General features: G+C 46.0%; 1 protein-coding gene across 1 annotated transcript in view; it reads left to right on the top strand.

The window, feature by feature from the left end:
* Positions 1-22013, top strand: part of GABRQ (gamma-aminobutyric acid type A receptor subunit theta) — a 91336-nt gene that overhangs the window by 29721 nt on the left and 39602 nt on the right. Inside the window, exon 3 of the mRNA XM_007063939.3 lies at positions 2336-2403. Coding sequence (XP_007064001.1) covers positions 2336-2403 — 68 coding nt within the window. The remainder of the gene's footprint in view (positions 1-2335; positions 2404-22013) is intronic.

Genomic DNA, 22013 nt, shown 5'->3' with positions numbered 1-22013 from the left:
CTCATCGTTAAAAATTTACACCTTATTTTCAGCCTGAATTTGTCTAGCTTTATCTTCCAGCCTTTGGATTGTGTTAGACCTTTCTCTGCTAGATTTAAGCAGCATAATCCATTGGATGGCACATAAGACTAGGGACTCAGAAAACCTGGCCTTCTATTCCTGGCTTTGCCACACACCTGCTGTGTGACCTTGGGCTACTCTCTGGGCTCTCTCCCACCCTTTGTCTATTTATATGGTAAGCTCTAGTGGCAGGGACTATGTCTTGCTATGCAAATGTATAACCACTAGGACAGTAAGGCCCTGATTTTAGCTGGTGCTCTCATAATAAAAAATAGTGTCAGGAAATTGATAAGAGAATGATTTTTTTTCTTATAAAGCCTTTCCTTTGTGCTCCTAATAGCACCTGTGTGATTAAGACTGAAAGGGTTTTAAAAATTCACATGGCTTGTCTCTGCTGAGGCCGGCTACACCTTTCACACTTCACTCAGCTTGAAAGGTGAGGCTGGCAGGTCAGCTCTGTGCTTGCCAACCACGGGCTAGCCAGTTAGTGCCCCCCTGTGGTGTTGGTTTTCTGAGTTCGGAAGACATCAGACTGAGAACCCACCCACTCATTTCAGACAAACGGCCATCAGTCTGCTGTCTGTATACTTTAAAGTCCAGCACTGCAGCGTGAATGGCTGCTCCCTGCTGCAGAATGTCCAACAAGCGCTCTGAGTCAGTAAGGAAAAAAATACTGCGCTGTCTCTTTAAGGAGATTTGCATAGGAGGTCCTAACTACAGTAGTTATTGATTCTGATGTTTTAAGTGTTATTCATATCCCATTAAAGGATAATATCTAATTTACAGGCATAGGGTCTCAGTAACAGTACACCCAATCACAAGGAAGCCTTAATGACACTACTTTCCTATTTCTGGTAACACACAATTAATACATCTTTTCATTTCCAGTTTAGATGGGTCCCCCCCATTTGCTAATTATTTTTTTAGTCATTTTGTGATTATCTGTAAATATTTCAGCACTTGGAGCTGCTAATGACTTGAAGGAAAAGTCAACATGGTGTGTGGCAAAATTTCCTTCCCCTCCTCTTCTGGAATCGTGCAACAAATCACTCAGTAACACACACACAAGAAGAGGGGATTAATTTCTTGGGGATGGTGCCCACTCAGAGGGGTTTGGATAGAGGTGGAGACTAGAACTCACGAAGACTTTGATCACCTAACAGACAGATGGTCTCCTCTAGCTGGCCACAGTTAGAGTAGCAGGTTCTTTTTTCTCTCTGTGGGCCTAGCTGATAGCCAGCAACATCACATTTACTCACCTATAGGCACAAATCCATGTGTTAGAAGCATTGTCCTTACAGAGAGCACTAAGGTATTGGGTTAAAGCACTGCAGTTTGAAATCCCGCCATATGGGGTTAGCAATGTAGAATATAGTAGGACTTTTATTTTGTATATGGTAACAAGGGGTTATGGGCCAGGGGAAGGGACATTTCTGCAACTCTGGGAAAGTTAGGCTCTTTGTCACACCCCCATTCCATACTTTCCAGTCAGGCTTTGGCTCTTTATCCACAGGTGAGGGTGGCTTGGCCACTGAAGCCTCCTGAGGAAGGGGATATCCCAATTAACCACTTAGTCAGCAAAAACACACCAGAAGGTGTCCACACAGCTCATTGGCCATGAGGGCAGGGCAAGACGGTACCTTGTTGCCAAGCAGATTAAGTTTGACGATGAACTGAAGGGCAGTTCTGCCCGGAGATGTGACTGTGAAAAACGGCATCAGCTTCCTCCACAGATCTGCTGCCTATGTGTCCAGAGGCCTGTCTGCTGTCTGCACTAACATACGGTTTAAAAATGGTTAGCATTGCGGAGTCGACTCCGTGAAGAGGGAATGAGCTAGAGTCTAGTCCCTCTGGTGCTGCAGCGGCCAGCTTGTTTGCTACATTCCAGTTACATGGCCAATCAGTTACACCTATGCAAGTCCGTGGCTGGGCGTGGGATCCTACAGGTATCGCTGGGGACAGCACTGGAAGGCAGTGGGGCTACACAGGTGTCAGTGAGGGCATCATTTGGTCTGTAGAAGTGAATTAGTAGTGATGAAGGAAAGAATCCAGCTTCTCTCTCAGTTCCCAGGGTGAGTTTGCAGGAGGGGCAGTTAGAAAGATCCACCTTTTCTCTAGTAAATTGGGTACTGTTGATGTGGAAAGCCTTTCAACCCAGTGGACTGTGTACGTTCACTTTCCATTGGTAACTTCATTGCCCAGTAAGCTGCACTGTGGCGTGGGGTAGTGCGACTGGAGCTGTGTACTGTTCTAACCCGGGCCCTTTGTGTTTCAGGTAACCCTGTTACAGTGGGAATGAGCATCCATATCTCCAGCATTGACCAGATTTCAGAAGTCAACATGGTAAGTCCAAAAAGAAGCAAAAAGCCCACAAACTTTACCTATCTTCTGGTGAGAGAGAAATCGAAAGCCGTGACTACTCAGAGTCATTAGAGCGACAGGAGTAATTTTTTTTTTTGCAAGAGTTTGGGGGCTAACATAGGAGGGGTGGCTAAATTCCAGTGTGTGTAATTAAGTTTGGCTTCCCTGCATTCCTTCTGCAGTTATTCTTCATTTCTCCTCCCAAAATGGTGTTGTATTATTGGTGGTGCAGAATGTCTTTCATGTTCCACTCCAGAGGTAGTTGCATTTCTGTGGCAGGTGTGGGATATGCAGAGTAAAGTGATTAAGGTTCTTCCTGGATAAAATGTAAAGTGTTCATGTGCCATTGCTGTGTATGTAGCAGGACCAAAACAAAGAATGGAGGTGGAGTGGGAGGGGGGCAGGCAAGGGTAAGGATATCTAACATCCCTTCCTACCCTCCAAAGGAACGTGTTCCTCTCACCGTATGACACATGTAGTGGTTTGGTTCTGTGTGCCTCACTCCTCGTTCCCCCTGATTCATGATTCCAGCAGACCTGTGCCACTGAGAATGCACATGATATTTGCTGTCCAGCTTCAGCCAGATTGCAAGATGATGCTGAAATAAACCCTATATTCCAGCATGTGAGGGATCTCTGGCATGTATGTACACCCCATTCTTGATAGTGGATTTTGCCTCTGTAGTGTCTCAGATCATTGGGTGAATGCAGGTAAAGCTGCTAGGTTTCTGCTAAGGTTCTACTACCTATATGAGCACCTCTATTCTGGCTGGATATCTGTGCAGCACTGAGCCCTGATTTACACTGCAGAGTTAGATCGATATAAAGCAGAGTTAGGTCAACATAAGCTGCAAACTTCTACACTAAAATGTAGCTCCCACCGATGTAACTTGCCTACTACACCGACCAAGAGGCATAGTGCATGGGTTGATGTAGTTAGGTCAGTGCAGTGTCAGTATAGACACTGCGTTTTGACATCAGCTGTTGCTGCCTTTCAGAAGCCGTGCCACAGTGTCCCCACGCTGGCAGATAAATTGATGCAGGCGCTCCTGGTGAAGCCAGGCACCGCTGACACAAGGAGCGTAGTGTGGACGTGCAAAACCGATTCAATTATTTTGATGACTGTGCATTGACATAACTTAGGTTGACTTAATTTTATAGTGTAGACTTGCTAAAACGCTGTGAGTTCTTTGCTACTGTCTGTCAGGGCTCTTAGATGAGCATCTCTGAGAATGGCTCCTGGTTTAATTGTATCAAATGCTCCATCAAGAGCATGGCGGGGGACCTTTCCTGGGCATCATAGACATTTCTGCTAGCCTTTAGTGGTTAGACCTCCAAAGAGCAGATGTGTTTGTTTGCTGCTCTTTTCCAGCATCACAGGGCCAGCGGTGGCATTACAAGTCAGCATGTGTCCAATGACTGCTGCTTCAAACACTTGCCTTACAGTAAAAAAAAAAAAAAAGGAGTACTTGTGGCACCTTAGAGACTAACAAATTTATTTGATGCCACAATTCCTCCTTTTCTTTTTGCGGATACAAACTAACACGGCTGCTACTCTGAAACTTGCCTTATGGTGTTTCAGAGACTGTCTGGAAACAAGAATATGCTGCCAGAGATGGAGATGCCTGTGCTGAGATGGGCTGGGTGGGTTTAACGTCAGACTAATGGGTTGATGCGTCTCTCCCTGGTCAGGAAAGAGATTCCTGACCCCAGATGAGCTGATCCGGGGGGGGGAGGGAGTCAATGGAGTGAGTGTGGGAGGCATGTATCTCCCCCATGTTTTCTTTCCCACATGCTGGAAGTTGGGGCTGGTGACTGTCTAGCAATGGGATGGCTGAGCGTCCAGCCCTTTGGGCATTCAACAAAGGACAACTAATTGCTGAGTTATGAGGAAAAAGGCCCCTCTCTCTGCCCTGAGGTCACCCCCAGGAAGCTTTTCTTCTGGACCTGCTGCTTTTGAAAGGCTGTGTTTGGTGGAAGGGTGAAGGAGACATTCACTGGAGGTTGTTCTTTTGTTCTCTTGGTTCTGAACTATGTAGAAGAACCCCAGCCTTACCTAGAGCTCTCTGGCCAGTGAAGAGAATTAAAACCTTTGTGTCCCAATGCTCCTGCCCTGTTTCTCTGTGTCCGGACACTCCTGTCTGTTTTCATTGCCCACCAGTGCTCCTGCTCTTGGTTTGTGTGTGGGAAGTGAGATTTTTAGGAGTAGAGGGGGGACACTTTTGTTTTAAATCTTCTCTACACTTGGAACAGCTTGGGCCAAATTCAGCTCTGTTGAGTTGAGTGGGAATTGCACTCATCTGCATCAGGGCTGAACTTAGCTCATGGTGTGTCCATGTTCTCAGATGAAACCATTTGCATTGCAAGTTCTTGCACAGTAAAGCCTTGGAGTGCTGCATTGAGGCCTGGGTTTGCCATGGATCTGTCCAGGACAAGTTAGATTTCCCTGCAGTTCAGCCCTCAGCCTTCCAAGTGGCCCATACACTTTTCATTGCACTTCCAACAGCTTGTCTTGTGGGACAAACTCACAATTCCAGTATAGGTTTCTGACCCCCAATACTGTGCACCTCGCAGTCTTTAATGTATGTCTCTTCACAACTCTCTTTCGAGATAGGATGGTGCTATCACCCCCCTGTTAGGTGGGGAATGGAGGCACTGAAAGTTAGGTGCCAAAGTGCCTTTGAGAATCTGGGCCTGCATGATTTGCCCTACATCTATGGCAGGAAATTGAATCTAGGCCTTCTGCATCTGGATCACTGGACCATTCTTCCTCCCACTGTGCTAACACCACCCCTCAACCTGATGCAGTCATCCTGCCAAATACAGTCAGCTCAGCCCGCTCCTGGAGAGCAGGCCTTCCACCCCTGTGCCATGTCTGTAGCGTCTCCACTGACAGACTGGCACTGATCACATCTGTGCTGAGTCTACATGAGAGGGCTCTCCACCTATCCACGCTGGCTATGGCCGGTCCATACCAGGATGGATGGGGGCTGTCTGCTTCCCACCTTGGGGACACTGAGCCCTTCTTAGGAGAACTGTCCTACCTGCCTTGTTGGGCCTGTCGTGTCCTCACTGGAGGGGCATTTCTCTCTCCCATGCAGGGCATGACAGGATCTGGCTCCTGCCCATTCCGCGTACCTCATGTGCTGTCTCCTAGGAGTGTGTCCTGCCTGCCTGTACATGATATTCTGCAGGACTGGTCTCCTACCTGTGCCTGATGAACCACTCAGACTCTCGCTCTGAGAGTGTGGCTTTCTCCTGTGATTGCTCCACATGTGTGTATGGAGGAGGGGAACCTTTGCTGAGAAGTGTTGTGTCTGCCCATGCTGGGGGTGCCTGGTTCTGCTGGGGAAGCTCATTGGCAGAGATTTCTTCCCCCCTGTGCTGGCTCTATGAGACTCACTGGACTGACGTTCTTCCAAGCTGTGACTATTATGTCACGTTCTTAATGTGGGAGCTTTCTCCCTGGCTATGCTGGGGGCTCAGGTTCTTACTGGGTTTAGTGTGGTACCCTTGATGGACACACTAAGTATGCCCAGTAAGGAGATGGTCTGGTCCAGTGGGCAGGGCACCAGAAGTCCTGGGTGTTACGCCTGTCTCTGCCACTCACCAGCAGGGAAACCTTGGTCAAGTCACTTTCCTGAGCCGCTGTTTTCCCCTCCCACACTTTGGCTTGTCAATTCGGACTATAAGTGGGGTGAGCAGCACCTCTTAGATACATATCTGTAAAGGGTCTGGCATGATGGGATCCTAATTGACATGAGGACCTTGAAGTGCCACTGTAACTTAAAGAATGAGAAGGGGAGAGGCAGCTCTGAAAGGGGTTGAAGACTGGAGCCATCTTAACAAGAAGACATTAAGGGAGCCAGGGATAGTTTTATTCCCTGTGTGATGTGAGTTTCTGCACGGAGCAGGTTTTGACTTCTTGCTCTCCGCGCTGGGTAGCAAATCCCCCTGGGGAAAGATCAGTGTCTCACCCTGGGTCCGAGCACAAGGATATCTGCAAGAAAAACAAGGCATTTCTCAGGACACTGAGATCAGGAAATAACCGTTCAAGGAATAAATTAAAGGTGCACAAGCGGGACTCAGTTGCCATGGAAACCAGATAGCTTCTATTGTTACACAATGAGCGCTGTTCATTACTGCCCCTTGTAGGATAATTAATTAATCCCCAAATATCAGGGTGCTGCTGCTGCGATCAGAGTGCCCCCTCACCTGCCAGGTCCCTTTGCTGTGTTTACCCTCTCTTGGGGCTGCAGGTTGCGGCAGACCGGGCACAGAGAGAATGGTGGTAAATACTGGAGGTTACTGGATGCTGTGCTGTATTACACAAGAAGTTAATTTTCATTGAGATTCCAGCCAGATACAATGCTGCAAGGTAATGCAGCTCTGTCCTACAGCGATACAGTAGTTTTCTGAGTGTTGTAATACAGAGGAGATGATGCAGTAATATCTCAGAATGGGGGTGGAGGGCGGGGGGTGGAGTTTCCTATGTGCTCTAATGTAGCAGAGGCAATGCAGTTGTGTCTCAGGATTGGAGGCTTCCAGGTGCCGATTTGGTAGAGCAGATTCAGTTGTGTGTTAGTTAGTGCTGGAGGTTCCCAGATGCTGTGCTATCTAATGTTGCAAAGGCAATGCAGTTGTGTCTCAGGGTTGGAGGCTCCCAGGTGCTGATTTGGTAGAGCAGATGAAGTTGTGTGTTGGTGCTGGAGGTTCCCAGATGCTGTGCTATATTATAGCAGAAGTGATGGAGTCATGCCTTAGTGCAAGAGGTGCTTGGCTATACTGCTGGAATTGTAATTTCTTCTCAGTGACATTATAATTAAAGTGCACTTCTCTGAAAAATGACTGTGGAAAAAATAACTCCTTCCTGCTCACCAGAGCTGCTCCCTGCATGTATTCAGACTCCTATCCTCTGACTTTACTCACCAAAGTAATGTTTTATTCTTACATACTCCCCCTAGCCTTGCAGAGCCAACTCTGCTAAGACTGACCAGGAGCTTATTCTGCCTTCTTCTTCGTTTAACAGGATTGTTTGCTAAGTTCCAACCATTTACACTGATGTAAACACTGGTCCTGGATTCCATGTGCTGAACCAGGCAGGTATTGATTAAGGTTCTGCCAGCCAAATGCAGCCTTCATTACAGGTGACAATGCAAAGGAAAGAGTCTAGTTTGACCCCTCTCAGATCTCCAGATGGATTTGCAAGGCTGAAAAATAAAATCATATAAAATTACCACACTTGATCTAGAAATCATTGAAAACAGAGCTGGGCAAATAATGGAAACCCAGTGCCTGTGAATATTGGTAAAGGAAATTTGCTGTATAAATTATCTGCCAAATGTTATCCAACCAGCTGTGACTAAGAGACAATGAACGTGGAGCTCCATAATGCCATTTCTGTGGAGTCATTTTGTGGAGTATGGCAGAAATGTAATATGGCATTAGGAAACCTAGAAATTGCCAGACTGGATCAGCCCATGAGTCCATTTACTCTGCTGTCATCTGACAGTGGCCAGTACCAGCTGCTTCAGAGGGAGTTGGAAAAACCCTAAGTCAACAGTTATGGAATAATCTATCTATGGTAGAATTTCTCTCCTAACTCCCGTCAGTTAGAGGCTGGCGCTAGCTCTTTCTCTGAAGGTTACTTTTGGAGATGAAATTCCTCCGACGTGTTCTCATGCTGCAGTTCAGATAATCAGGAAGTTAATAAAAATCCCTTCAGCTATTCATATGTTATCTGAGCATGGGAGTCGGTAAGGGTGGGAACCCCAGACCAGCTGTCTGTGCTTAAAAAAAGAAAATACAGTTACCCTCTGTGACTTTTCTACTGGATCTCCTGCTCTGAAGTATACAAAAATGTGAAGCTTAATAATACAACAACCCCAAAAAGCAATATATAAGCACCATGGACAGCACCGTTTACGTATCCAGCTGCTCTCCCTGTATTGCAACTTCTTGTGGCTCCCATAATTTATTCATCCCAGGATGCACTCCTACATCTGCAAAATCATTGTTTGAGTTTTTGTTATATCATTAGCTTTAAAATTTTATAAACCTTGGTGCAGGTGATAAGCTGAAAAGTTATGGGAGGGTTATTGTTGCAGGGGAAAGGGTCAGGATGGAGCTTCCCTGTGGAAAAATTTCCCAGTGATGTGCATGAAGATGGTGCGATGTATAGGATATTTATAGTACATTTGCTTGATGAAGATGTGCAGTAAAATCAATTAGAATGTAGGAGGGGGCAAGGTGCCATGCAGGACTGAACCTGAAAGCAGGGAATATGGTCTGGCCGCCTTCTCTTATAACTGCTCAATGCTACACTCCACTATCTGTGTGCATGTTCATGAGAGCGACTGCATCGTGGAAGGCACACTGCGCTATGTCGGTCTGAATTAAGGAAGTTAACATATTGTGCCTGCTATTTTCCAACCTGTAGAAACTTATTTGAAAGCCAAATTTCTTCCTACGAGGCAAAGGCAACAGTCTCTATGCAGGCGATATGCAGCATGTGCCCAGTGCAAGTTATAAGCAGAGCTGATTTTGAGCTAGCTGAGTGCACAATACTGAGCCTTATTTTAATGTGGGAGATGAGGGTGCACACGGAACATGAGGGTTCTCAGGACCTTGAAGGTCCAGGCCTACAGTTTCTTGATCCTTCACAAACAGGGATAATTCTTTATCTTTAGTTTGAGTTATCTGTCTATCTCTATTTCAAATATGCCTTTCTTTGTGGTAGCATCTGCCCACATTAAGCTTGGCAGTATTTTGTATTCTCACTGGAATGTGCATATACACTTGCTCTTTGTTTTTTTATTATTATTATTTATTATTATTTTCACTTTAACTTTTGTGTGTGGGTTACTGCTGATGTGCCGGATGAGCCTGGGGAGATGTGGACGCTATAAGGAGTGGAGCTATTAGACTCCATAGCTGAGAGGTATTTGATCCATGCACAAAAAGCCAATTGCATGGGCTCAGTCCTGTGGCCACGCAGAGCTCCTTGCAGGATTGAGGGAGGGAGGAAGGAAGAATGAATCTGTATGAGAAGGAAAGCAGAGTGGGCACCTCAGTGTATATATATGATCCCCCAACTTGAATTCCTTCACAAACCTGTCTTTTTAGTAGGCAAACTTTCTGGATGAAATCTTGGTCCCTACGGGAGTTTTGACTTTCACCTCACTGGAGCCAGGATTTCATCTTCTATATTTAAAGTTACCAGTGACGGAAAACACCATCATTGCTACAAGGATTCACCAATGGTAGTGATGACCTAACGAAGATTGAGAGTCTACAGTTCCCTCTGTCCTTTTCAAAGATATAGTTATCTTTAACTCTTAAAATAGGTTTTCCTCCAGAAAAGCCCAACTAGGGAAATTACATGCAATAATTTACTAGAAGTAATGTGGGTTAGTCTCTCTGTTCACTGCTTCCTGATGCCCAAAGGTTTTAGAACATAGAGGAGATGAAGCATTTATGTCTTGGTGATGGAATTTCTTAGTGGTCTACTATCTTATTCCAGGATACAAGTGTTCTTATAGCATTCAGGAATTTCTAGCACTGTGACACGACTGCATTACCTGCAATATATTACAGCACAGCATCTGGGAATTTCTTGCCCAGAATATTAAGCATTCTGCTGTAGTATAATGCAGTCATATGCTAGAAGTTATGAGCTGTAATATACTGCAGGTGATGCAGTCATGTCACAGTGCTGCAGGTTCCTGAATATGGTAGTGTTCCAATAGAGCAGATGCAATCATAGAATCATAGAATCATAGAATATCAGGGTTGGAAGGGACCCCAGAAGGTCATCTAGTCCAACCCCCTGCTCGAAGCAGGACCAATTCCCAGTTAAATCATCCCAGCCAGGGCTTTGTCAAGCCTGACCTTGAAAACCTCTAAGGAAGGAGATTCTACCACCTCCCTAGGTAACGCATTCCAGTGTTTCACCACCCTCTTAGTGAAAAAGTTTTTCCTAATATCCAATCTAAACCTCCCCCATTGCAACTTGAGACCATTACTCCTCGTTCTGTCATCTGCTACCATTGAGAACAGTCTAGAGCCATCCTCTTTGGAACCCCCTTTCAGGTAGTTGAAAGCAGCTATCAAATCCCCCCTCATTCTTCTCTTCTGCAGACTAAACAATCCCAGCTCCCTCAGCCTCTCCTCATAAGTCATGTGCTCTAGACCCCTAATCATTTTTGTTGCCCTTCGCTGGACTCTCTCCAATTTATCCACATCCTTCTTGTAGTGTGGGGCCCAAAACTGGACACAGTACTCCAGATGAGGCCTCACCAGTGTCGAATAGAGGGGAACGATCACGTCCCTCGATCTGCTGGCAATGCCCCTACTTATACATCCCAAAATGCCATTGGCCTTCTTGGCAACAAGGGCACACTGCTGACTCATATCCAGCTTCTCGTCCACTGTCACCCCTAGGTCCTTTTCCGCAGAACTGCTGCCTAGCCATTCGGTCCCTAGTTTGTAGCGGTTCATTGGATTCTTCCATCCTAAGTGCAGGACCCTGCACTTATCCTTATTGAACCTCATCAGATTTCTTTTGGCCCAATCCTCCAATTTGTCTAGGTCCTTCTGTATCCTATCCCTCCCCTCCAGCGTATCTACCACTCCTCCCAGTTTAGTATCATCCGCAAATTTGCTGAGAGTGCAATCCACACCATCCTCCAGATCATTTATGAAGATATTGAACAAAACCGGCCCCAGGACCGACCCCTGAGGCACTCCACTTGACACCGGCTGCCAACTAGACGTGGAGCCATTGATCACTACCCGTTGAGTCCGACAATCTAGCCAGCTTTCTACCCACCTTATAGTGCATTCATCCAGCCCATACTTCCTTAACTTGCTGACAAGAATACTGTGGGAGACCGTGTCAAAAGCTTTGCTAAAGTCAAGAAACAATACATCCATTGCTTTCCCTTCATCCACAGAACCAGTAATCTCATCATAAAAGGCGATTAGATTAGTCAGGCATGACCTTCCCTTGGTGAATCCATGCTGACTGTTCCTGATCACTTTCCTCTCATGTAAGTGCTTCAGGATTGATTCTTTGAGGACCTGCTCCATGATTTTTCCAGGGACTGAGGTGAGGCTGACTGGCCTGTAGTTCCCAGGATCCTCCTTCTTCCCTTTTTTAAAGATTGGCACTACATTAGCCTTTTTCCAGTCATCCGGGACTTCCCCCGTTCGCCACGAGTTTTCAAAGATAATGGCCAAGGGCTCTGCAATCACAGCCGCCAATTCCTTCAGCACTCTCGGATGCAACTCGTCCGGCCCCATGGACTTGTGCACGTCCAGCTTTTCTAAATAGTCCCTAACCACCTCTATCTCCACAGAGGGCTGGCCATCTCTTCCCCATTTTGTGATGCCCAGCGCAGCAGTCTGGGAGCTGACCTTGTTAGTGAAAACAGAGGCAAAAAAAGCATTGAGCACATTAGCTTTTTCCACATCCTCTGTCACTAGGTTGCCTCCCTCATTCAGTAAGGGGCCCACACTTTCCTTGGCTTTCTTCTTGTTGCCAACATACCTGAAGAAACCCTTCTTGTTACTCTTGACATCTCTTGCTAGCTGCAGCTCCAGGTGCGATTTGGCCCTCCTGATATCTTTCCTACATGCCCGAGCAATATTTTTATACTCTTCCCTGGTCATATGTCCAACCTTCCACTTCTTGTAAGCTTCTTTTTTATGTTTAAGATCCGCTAGGATTTCACTATTAAGCCAAGCTGGTCGCCTGCCATATTTACTATTCTTTCGACTCATCGGGATGGTTTGTCCCTGTAACCTCAACAGGGATTCCTTGAAATACAGCCAGCTCTCCTGGACTCCCTTCTCCTTCATGTTAGTCCCCCAGGGGATCCTGGCCATCTGTTCCCTGAGGGAGTCGAAGTCTGCTTTCCTGAAGTCCAGGGTCCGTATCCTGCTGCTTACCTTTCTTCCCTGCGTCAGGATCCTGAACTCAACCAACTCATGGTCACTGCCTCCCAGATTCCCATCCACTTTTGCTTCCCCCACTAATTCTACCCGGTTTGTGAGCAGCAGGTCAAGAAAAGCACCCCCCCTAGTTGGCTCCCCTAGCACTTGCGCAAGGAAATTGTCCCCTACGCTTTCCAAAAACTTCCTGGATTGTCTATGCACCGCTGTATTGCTCTCCCAGCAGATATCAGGAAAATTAAAGTCACCCATGAGAATCAGGGCGTGCGATCTAGTAGCTTCTGTGAGTTGCCGGAAGAAAGCCTCATCCACCTCATCCCCCTGGTCCGGTGGTCTATAGCAGACTCCCACCACTACATCACTCTTGTTGCACACACTTCTAAACTTAATCCAGAGACACTCAGGTTTTTCCACAGTTTCGTACCGGAGCTCTGAGCAGTCATACTGCTCCCTTACATACAGTGCTACTCCCCCACCTTTTCTGCCCTGCCTGTCCTTCCTGAACAGTTTATAACCATCCATGACTGTACTCCAGTCATGTGAGTTATCCCACCAAGTCTCTGTTATTCCAGGGCAATATGCTGCCCTGTCTTGGTGCTGGGGAGGGGTTCAAGGTTTATAACCATCCATGACTGTACTCCAGTCATGTGAGTTATCCCACCAAGTCTCTGTTATTCCAGGGCAATATGCTGCCCTGTCTTGGTGCTGGGGAGGGGTTCAAGGTAGCTGGCCTGTGACATAACAGAGGTGATGCGGATATGTCTCTGGGGAATTCCCAGGTGCTGTGCTGTGCTACAGCAGAGGTAGTGCAGTCCTGTCTCAGTTCTGGGGGTTCCCAGATGCTGAGATTTAATGGGATATTGCAGACATATCTCAGTGCTGGGGGTTTCCAGACACTGTGCTGTAATATGATGCATCACAGCTGGTATTTCTCTTTGCTTTCTACTGCCAAAGAGCTCACTGTAGTACAGCTTAGGTCACGTAGTTATTGTCACTGGTTCAAGTTCTTGGGTGCAGTGCTGTAATTTACTGTTTGCTTGTGGATGTTTACTTGCGAAGCCAAACAGTGGCTATTTTGCATACATGTAGCCATACCTCTCCCAAAAGAGGGGGCTGACAGAGAATGAAAAAGCTGATTCTGAACAAAGCTTGCTTCCTTACACAGTTGTCAATCCTGCATGCTACACCATCACGAGCCCAGCATGCTTACACTCCTGTCATCATTCTCGCATCTCAGTTTATTTTACTTCTTCTGTACTATGATGACTAATTAAACATCTTATCTTCTCCAGCAGTAGGGAGCAGCCGGTGCATGGTGGATAACATCAACAGGGCCACCTGACTACTAGGAGAAATGGGATCTATATGTTTTCCCCAAACCAAAAGGAAGGTTGGAGAAATAGGAGGTGGGGAAAACATTCAACTGATTTCTAGACAGAGCATCTTAGTGCAGTCTGCCAGGGATCAGAGCATCTTTCTTCAGCATGAGTGCAGTCTTAAAAGCTAAGGGCTAGATGCTGATACCGTTAATCACATCCAATCATAGGTGCTGGAACTAGAGGTGTGTGGGGGGGGGAGCTGCCGCACTCCCTGATTTGAAGTGGATTCCATCATATACAGGGTTTACAGTTTGGTTCAATGGCTCTCAGCATCCCCACTATACAAATTGTTCCAGCACCCCTGCATTGAATAGTGCCTTGCTCTGCTAACAATGATTTCAATGGGCCTTCTCATGGAGTAAGGTACTACACAATGTGAGTAAAGAATCTGGCCCAATGAATGCAACGTAAGTCCATTGTTGGAGCAATGTGGAGGAAGCTCAGGTTTGAACAAGCATGGTGACTAAATTGCCTTCTCCACTCTGGGACGGGTGATCCTTCTGTACTAGAGTTAGAGTCTTGTGTGGATGGAGCAGGGTGATAGTGCTCTCATTATTAATAAAGCAAACAGTTGTGCGGCACTCTGTAGTGCTCCTAATTCACTGGTCTGAAATTGATTATCACACACAAATGTTGATTACATAGAGACGCCCCTGGTTTAGAAATTGGAAAAAGGTCAGTGTTACTGAATGATTAGAGAGACCAAGTTGGCATTTCCATATTCCTGACCATTTGAAAAAGGCAGAAAAAGAATTGGTTATCTGTAACAGATTTTCAGAGTAAATCAACTCAATTTCCAGACCCATGCCAAGAGTCTTTTTCCTTCTGTATATCTGTTTTCTTCTCTTTCATTTCTTTAATTATTGTTCATCTACTTGTCTGTCTAATCCCCAGGTTCTTACACAATACCCATCACCATAGTACCTATGTAATACTGCTCAGATATTGTCCTCCTGTGTCTCTTCAGATTACTCCAAATGTCGAACATTTTGGTTTGGCTAAAGGAAGCACCCACAAAGTTTGGATGCTTTGTCTGAACATCGTGAGTATGCAAAATTAAGGGTTTGGCTTTAATGTCATTGGGAGTTGCAGGTGGTCCATATTTCTCATGATCCCATGGTCAGGCTCTTATACTGGAATTCTGTCATGGGCAGTGCAAATATTTTGTTCCTTATGCATGTGATCCCAGCTAGAACCAGGAAAAGCAAACGTATGGGAACATGTAAAGCAACAGGGCTGAAAGTTACCGGAACTTTTCTGAAGTCCTTAATAAGTTGGTTCAGATTCTGGACAAGACTTCAGGGGAGAATCATATTTTACTCAAAATGGCTTATATCCTCTATATCATGAGTCACAAATGAGGCATCTCCCCACGTTCAGTCCTTAGTGGATCACAGGAGACATTTCAAAGAAAAAAACATGTGGCCCTTTATTTTTCTCTGAATTGGAAATTCACACCTTTTGCTTCTCCGCTTCCTGCAGGAATTTATTGCAAAAAGCAAAGATTGGTATTGGGATTAGTATATGATTATAGGGTTATACATGTGCATGAACACAGAGAAGGATATGGCCCAACAATCTTAAAATATAAACCAGAGAAAGCACAGTACAACAATTCAAGTGAATGAGAGTATGAATCAATGGTAAAGAGACCGTGGTAGGAAATAGGAAATATGCCTGGAAGAAGAACTGGGCTTGGAAGAGGAGAGGGAGACAAGAAGTCAGGTACTGGTCTAAGTATAAGAAGCTGCTTGAATGGATGCACTAAGCCAAGAGTGGGACATGGTGACCAAGGGCTGTTGGTGAGGAAGGGACAAAAAATGCATCGTCAGCCACTACCATCCTGACTTTCTGCAGCATCCCCCCTCGGAGAGTGATCTGAGAACTGGAGGAAAGGATCAGTACTTTTACAGTAGCAGCTGGATTTCAAAGGGTCCTCAAGAGACTGAGCACACCAAGTTAGGGGTGGTATTGCCTTATTCCCAATAGAAAACCATGCAGCTTCTCTCTGCGAGCAGCCGAGTATCTGCAGCTTTAAATCAGGGTTTCCATTGCTCTTTGACTAGCTGTGCCTCCTTTGCTCCAAGTTTAAGCAAAGGGGAAACCCCTCTGGAAGATGCACAAATCTGGCTCCTTGCCCCCTTTCCTGTGGGTGAGCTCCACATGCCTCTATAGGACTGAGCAAGGAACAGTTTTGTATTAGACTCAGAGTAAACATCTGCCTACCACCACCTCCACACTGGAAACACTGATAACTCTGGTATGAGAATGTAGCCTCTGTGCCCTGCTCCTGGTTCTAACCCCCAGAAATAGCCAGGGATACCTACCAACCCCTGGATACCTGGTAGAGGAGAAGCCTGGTACAGGACTTAGTTAGCTATGGAGCATATCAGATGATTCCATTCCATCGCATAGTACTGAAATTCCTATAGTAACAGTGCCAGCTTCACCACCTGGGCCACCAAGACTCAGGCATGTCAGCCTGGAGTAGGGCTGCAGCTGCACAAGAGACATGGAATCCCAAAGACAGCTGGTACAGTACCAAAATGGGTAGGATTGGCCTGGGAAAGGGGCACTGTTTCAGCACCCCTACCAGGCAGACACCTCCCGCCAGGCACTAAGAGACCTGGCTGACCTCCCACCAGAGGAGAGTTACAGAAGTCCCACCAGTGCCTTCCCCTGGGGTGGAGGCTCACACCCTCCTGTGAAACTGTTTCCATCCGCCCACATCCCTGGGAGTGAATGTGGCCAAAGATTCTCTAGCCCCAATGGGGTGTCTTAATGCTCTCCGTGTTACAAGAAAGCTCTGTCTGTATATATGTAATAGTTAATGGAGAAGGTCCTCAAGAACTTGTAGCACCGTTCCCAAGTTGTGTAGGCCCACTAAAATGTTGCTCACTTCAAATGGCGTTCTCAGTCCATCTCTTTGCCTGGAGCTCTTAGCATTAAGCACTAGCTTTGAAAACCCCCAGGTCACCTGGAACCACAAGTCCAACCCCTGGTAGGATTGACCCAGCCCTTGTTCATTCCAGTGCTGATAACCAGGAGTTCCATGCATCTTCCTAGTATGGTGGCCTCCCAAGTGAGAGCATCCTGAGTTCACATTAAACTATCCCCTGATCTTCAGAGTGAGAGTTTACCTAGGATTCCTTAGCCAAGATTTTCCTTCCCCACACTATGTGCTGAAGCCAGCTGCGTTTTGGGAGTGCTATAGTATAGAGATAAATGCTTTGGGATGAATGTTGCTATATAAAATATTACAATTTTCTATCTGCTTCTGTACAAAATGGCTCATCTTTAGATCAGCACATACTGCAGTATTTTATAGTAATAGTACAAACTACTGCAGTTCACAATAGCATATTCCTACAGTATTTGGAAACGTTGCAGAGTACTGTAAGTACCTGGGTCAAAAGCTTATAGTAGCTTCTCAGTTTGTTCTCAGTCCTTAGACAGGCAAAACTCTGAATGCCTTTTTATTGAAAAAACTCCTATATTCTAAAGCAGTGCTCCACATCTCTACCTCTTTCAACAACAGTGCTGCAGTGTGTTGGAGGAATACTGTAGAATGCTCAAATATTTTCGTGACGTTGGTGAAAGCTTCATCTGGATATGGACTGTCTGAAAATTGATTGAGATCTCCAGGCTCTGGCCTATAGACATCCCAGGATATATACATTGAAAGCATGCAGCTATGGAGTGTGGGTGTGGGTATGTGCACGAGCTTCTCAATATAGAAACCAGATCTGAATCCAAATGTGTGTGGGGGGGGGGTTGCAATTTGAATATGTAAATAAATAAGGATATATATAGCTCTATACGTTATGTACATGCTAAGCGATGATGGCAGATAAAAACCTTGTTTCTTCCGAAGGCTGGAACAAGGCTCCCTGTATATTCCCACGATTCCTGGACCCCCTCCCTTCTGTTATCACATTTGCAGGCCTCTGGAGGAGGGGGCGTAGTTAATATTCTGAGTCTGTGCCGTCTTGCTAGGCAACAGAGAAGAATGACTGTTCAAGTCAGAAGAATGGTAGGAAAGGGAGAGGAACTAATGAGATGTTGGAGGTCCAGACAGGCTTTCCGGTCAGATAAAAGGGGTCATGACAAAATGGGTTGCGGGATAGCATGCATGTGTGTCTGTGTGCCGAACAGGGATTAGGCAAACCCTGCTGCTCTGCTCTGAGCAGTGATCCCAGGAAACTCCCACAGATTAAAGGGGAGACCCTCGGCTAACAGGCCAGATTCTCAGTCCCTCCCAAGTCCCCCTTGAGGAAGCAAAAGAGGAGAATCTTTAACAGGGCTAGGGTTGCCCTGTACTGCTTATCACTGGCATTGGGGGACAGCTGGGCAAGAGAGTTCCCCTCTTGTATTCTCCCCCCATCAGGGATATGTTACATTTGAGCCAGTGTCCAGAAACTGCCCAACTCAGAGCAGCCATTATGGGTCCCAGTTGCACAGGAGTCGGAGAACATGGCTCACACAGGCTCAGCAATTCGCAGGCTTGACCCCATCTCCTCTTCCAGCTGCAGGGGAGAAAACAATTTGCCACCACCTTGGGCTCCCTGTAGCAGGACTGGAAGGGGACATGTGTTGTGTCCTGGTTTCCCCTACTCCTACTCTTGTTTAGAGCCTGTCTAGGAACATATTTGGCCTCCTTCGGTGCACACACATTGATGTTTTACCCTCACCGTACCTTCTGGAGGTAGAGAATGATCCTTTTTCCTATTTTACAGATGGAGAACTGAGGTATAGAGGTTTGCACTGTGTCAGAGCAGGGAATTAAACCCAGATCTTCTCAGTCCCAGGCCCATACTTTAACCACAAAGGCCATTCTCCCTCTTGTCCGTCTGTCTGCATGATCACAATGGTGGACCTGCGTGAAGAGGGGCAATCTGGGAGCAACGGGGCATAGCATGCTTCTGTGACAACCCCTCCTTTAATTGCAGCACTGTGCCCATTGGCAGCTCCTGCTCCTATCCCTCCACAGGCTTTTGTCCCCTCTCAGTATTGTCAGTTGTATCAAAGTCCTCGGAAAAATTACACAGTGCCTTTGGGTATTTTTATTATCTGGATACTTTATTTACCGAGCTCACATGGGCTCTTTGCCAATAACTTTCAGCCAACTCTGCAAATATAATTCCCTGGCTCTGGGATTGTTGGTCCTGAGCACTGCAGAGAGCACTTGCTCACCACAGACGGGCACTGCAGATCGGTATCTCTTCCTTCAGCTTGGAGTTGCATTCAGATGCCCATAAATTCAAAGCGTTTGACACCTGCCTGTAGACTTTCTGGGCTTGGTGAAATCTCCATTTTTTTGCATGCACAATGTACTAAGCCAGGAGAATCAGGGAGACCCTCATATGGATCTAACCTAAGTGCTATTGTCAGTCATTCACCTTACACCTGTCAGTGATACTTATGAAGCTTATGGTGCATCTGAAGAAGAGTTTTTTTACCCACAAAAGCTTATGCCCAAATAAATCTGTTAGTCTTTAAGGTGCCACCGGGCTTCTTGTTACTTATGAAGCTGAAACTTGAATTGCTCAGCTGGGAGGAGGGTACCACAGGTCATATTTTGCACTCATTTATGCTCAGGTAAATATGGAGTGGCTCCATTGGCTTTAATAGAGATTCTCAGGGTTGACACTGGTGCAACTGAGAGCAGAATCTGGTCCACAATTAGAACCTGAGATAGACTATACCTATGATGTCATGCCACTATCTTACCAATCCTTCTGACAATGCAGAATGTTCTCTAGAATATATTCTGCAGTGCAGAGTCCAGTCTAGCGTTAAGAGGCTTGATTCTCAAAAATAAGCATATACTACTGAGTTTGCTGACTTTGTGGGTATGCAAGGTGTTTGTACGTACAGGGGGCCAGTTAGATGCATAACTGGAGTTGTTTGCACATGCAGCTCATTATATTTGTAAGTGCAAACTGGGCACACACAATTGCTTAGGCTTGCCGAAGAAAACCAGGCCCTAAATTTCTCAAGCAACAGTGTTTCCATCACTTCTCTTGGGAGACTCTTCCATGGTCCAATGGATGTTACCATTGGGAGTATGTCCTGCTATTCACCCAACATTTTCCTGTCCTTAATTTTATCCCATTATACCCTTGCATCCCAAGCCATCCTAAATAGTCCCTCTCTACGTTCAGACCCAACAGATCCTTACACACTCTTACAACCTTCCTTGGTATTCATTTAGTAAAACTATGCTGTGCATAGCTAGTTATTTTAATCATCCTGCGTACTGTACACCAATCCCTTCACCCCATTAATCAATTTTGTTGTTTTTTCCCTTGGACCCTCCTGTTTATTAATGTCCTTCTCGTATCTTCCTGAATTGTCTCATCATCCTGTTCCTCTCCCCTCCTTTAAATCTCTCCTGAAAACACTCGATAGGGACATTATCTGTAGAGCACCAGGAACATTCCTATTGCTGTAGAAATTCTAATGGTTTTGGTGTGCAGAACTGTGTGTGCAGGATTCCCCAAGCAGAGAAGTACTATCACCACTCTGATGTGTGACATGATACCACTACCTATGCAGCCCCAAACTGCATCGTCCTTTTGGACTGCCACAGTGAATTACAAGCTCTATTTAATTTTCTGCCAAGGAGGAAAAAAATAGCCTCCAATGTGTATTATATACTCTTACCACTTACCTATAGATCCAAGGGCATCAAAGTGCTTTATGAAGGCGAGTTGATATCTTTATCTCCATGTTATAGAGCAGGGGCGGGAGGCAATGAAGCATATGTAAGGTGCCCCAGGACACCCAGCGAGTTAGCAGTGGATTAACTTGGAATAAATTTCAGGGATAAACTTTTCAAAAACATCTCAGAGTATGTCTACACTGCAAAACAAAGAAACCCCTTCGCAGTGACTCTTACAGACTCAGGCTCACACTATAGCCTGGGGAGGGGCATGGATCTCCGAGCCCAAGCCGGCATGTCTACAGAGCTATTTTTAGCACTCTAGCATGAGCCCTGCGAGTCCGAGGCTGTAGACTTGGGCTCTGGGACTCGTTGCAGTGTCGACTTACCCTGTGTGACTTAAGCCGAGGCCCAGATCCCTAAAGGAAGTTAGGTGCCTAATGCCCATTGATTTCAGTGTAAGGTCGGCGCCTTAATACCTATGAGGAACTGGGTCCTATGTCATAAGTATCATGCTTCTGAATATTTTACTCCAAAACTCTTGTGTTTTAGTTCCGTGTTCTTTCCATTGGGCCATGCATACAGAGACAACTCCACAACATTTCCTCTGCAATGGCGTGGTTCGACTGGATTTATGTATTTAAGATCCTTGAAAAGATCTCTAGGGGGAGCTTTATACCCTATAGCAAACATGCTAGGGGGAAAAATGCACCAGGAATGTCCATTCAGAAAAGACATTTTCCTTCCCTGCCATATTGCTGGGCACAGCAGCACAGTGATGGGCCAGGAGGAGGTAGCCTTGTTCAGAATCCTCCTGCTATAAAATCAGGACATTTGCTTCTTGCTTGCTGCTACTGCTGCTGCTGGCTCATTTCAGGAAAGTGACTGCGAGGCAAAATTCCATTGGTGACTGCATGCCTCACGAGAGGCAGTGATGTTTGCTCTTTGGATGGGGCCATGTAGGAAAACCCCAAAGTTATCCTGTGCCCTGGTAGGATCCCACGTTCTCTCCTCCCCCATCATCATAAGAGAGGCTGTAGAGAACCCGTAGCTGTGCCGGTCACACTTTAAGTGTCTCATATTCAGAGTTAATTGAGATTTAACAGGAGAGTTGTTGCATGTTAATTAAATACAAAGTGATTATTAAAAACATATTTTTTGAGGTTTAACAGCTGTGTAATAAGAGACGTGTCTGTTACGTATACAGCAGGCCATTGGCAACTGCGAATTAGAGAAAAATGGAGGGGTTCTGGTGTGCCATAAACCTGGAGAGGAAAGCTCTGGAGAATGGGCTGGGGTGTAAACACCAAGATGTGTTCATATCCATGACAGCAAGTATATAGTGGACAGAGATACCATAGGCTAAGTCAACAGCTGCATTGGATATCGGCTTGGTACAGCTCTGTTAGGGGAAACTAAGACAAAGGTGGGGGGAGAGAAATGAAATGGTTTAATCAAGGTTCTCCCATGCAAACATGGTAGGGGTTGGTCTGTTGGGTCTGAAGAGTTGGGTAAGGCCCTTTACAAGCATAAGATGCACTCAAAGCCTCCTGGGAGATCTGTGGAAATGAGATCCCCACACTCATAGGGTGGGAG

Source organism: Chelonia mydas, chromosome 9 (assembly GCF_015237465.2).
Source record: "Chelonia mydas isolate rCheMyd1 chromosome 9, rCheMyd1.pri.v2, whole genome shotgun sequence".
NCBI lineage: Eukaryota > Metazoa > Chordata > Testudines > Cheloniidae > Chelonia > Chelonia mydas.
Note: the sequence above shows the minus strand (reverse complement) of the source record. Positions and strands in the feature narration are given on the sequence as shown.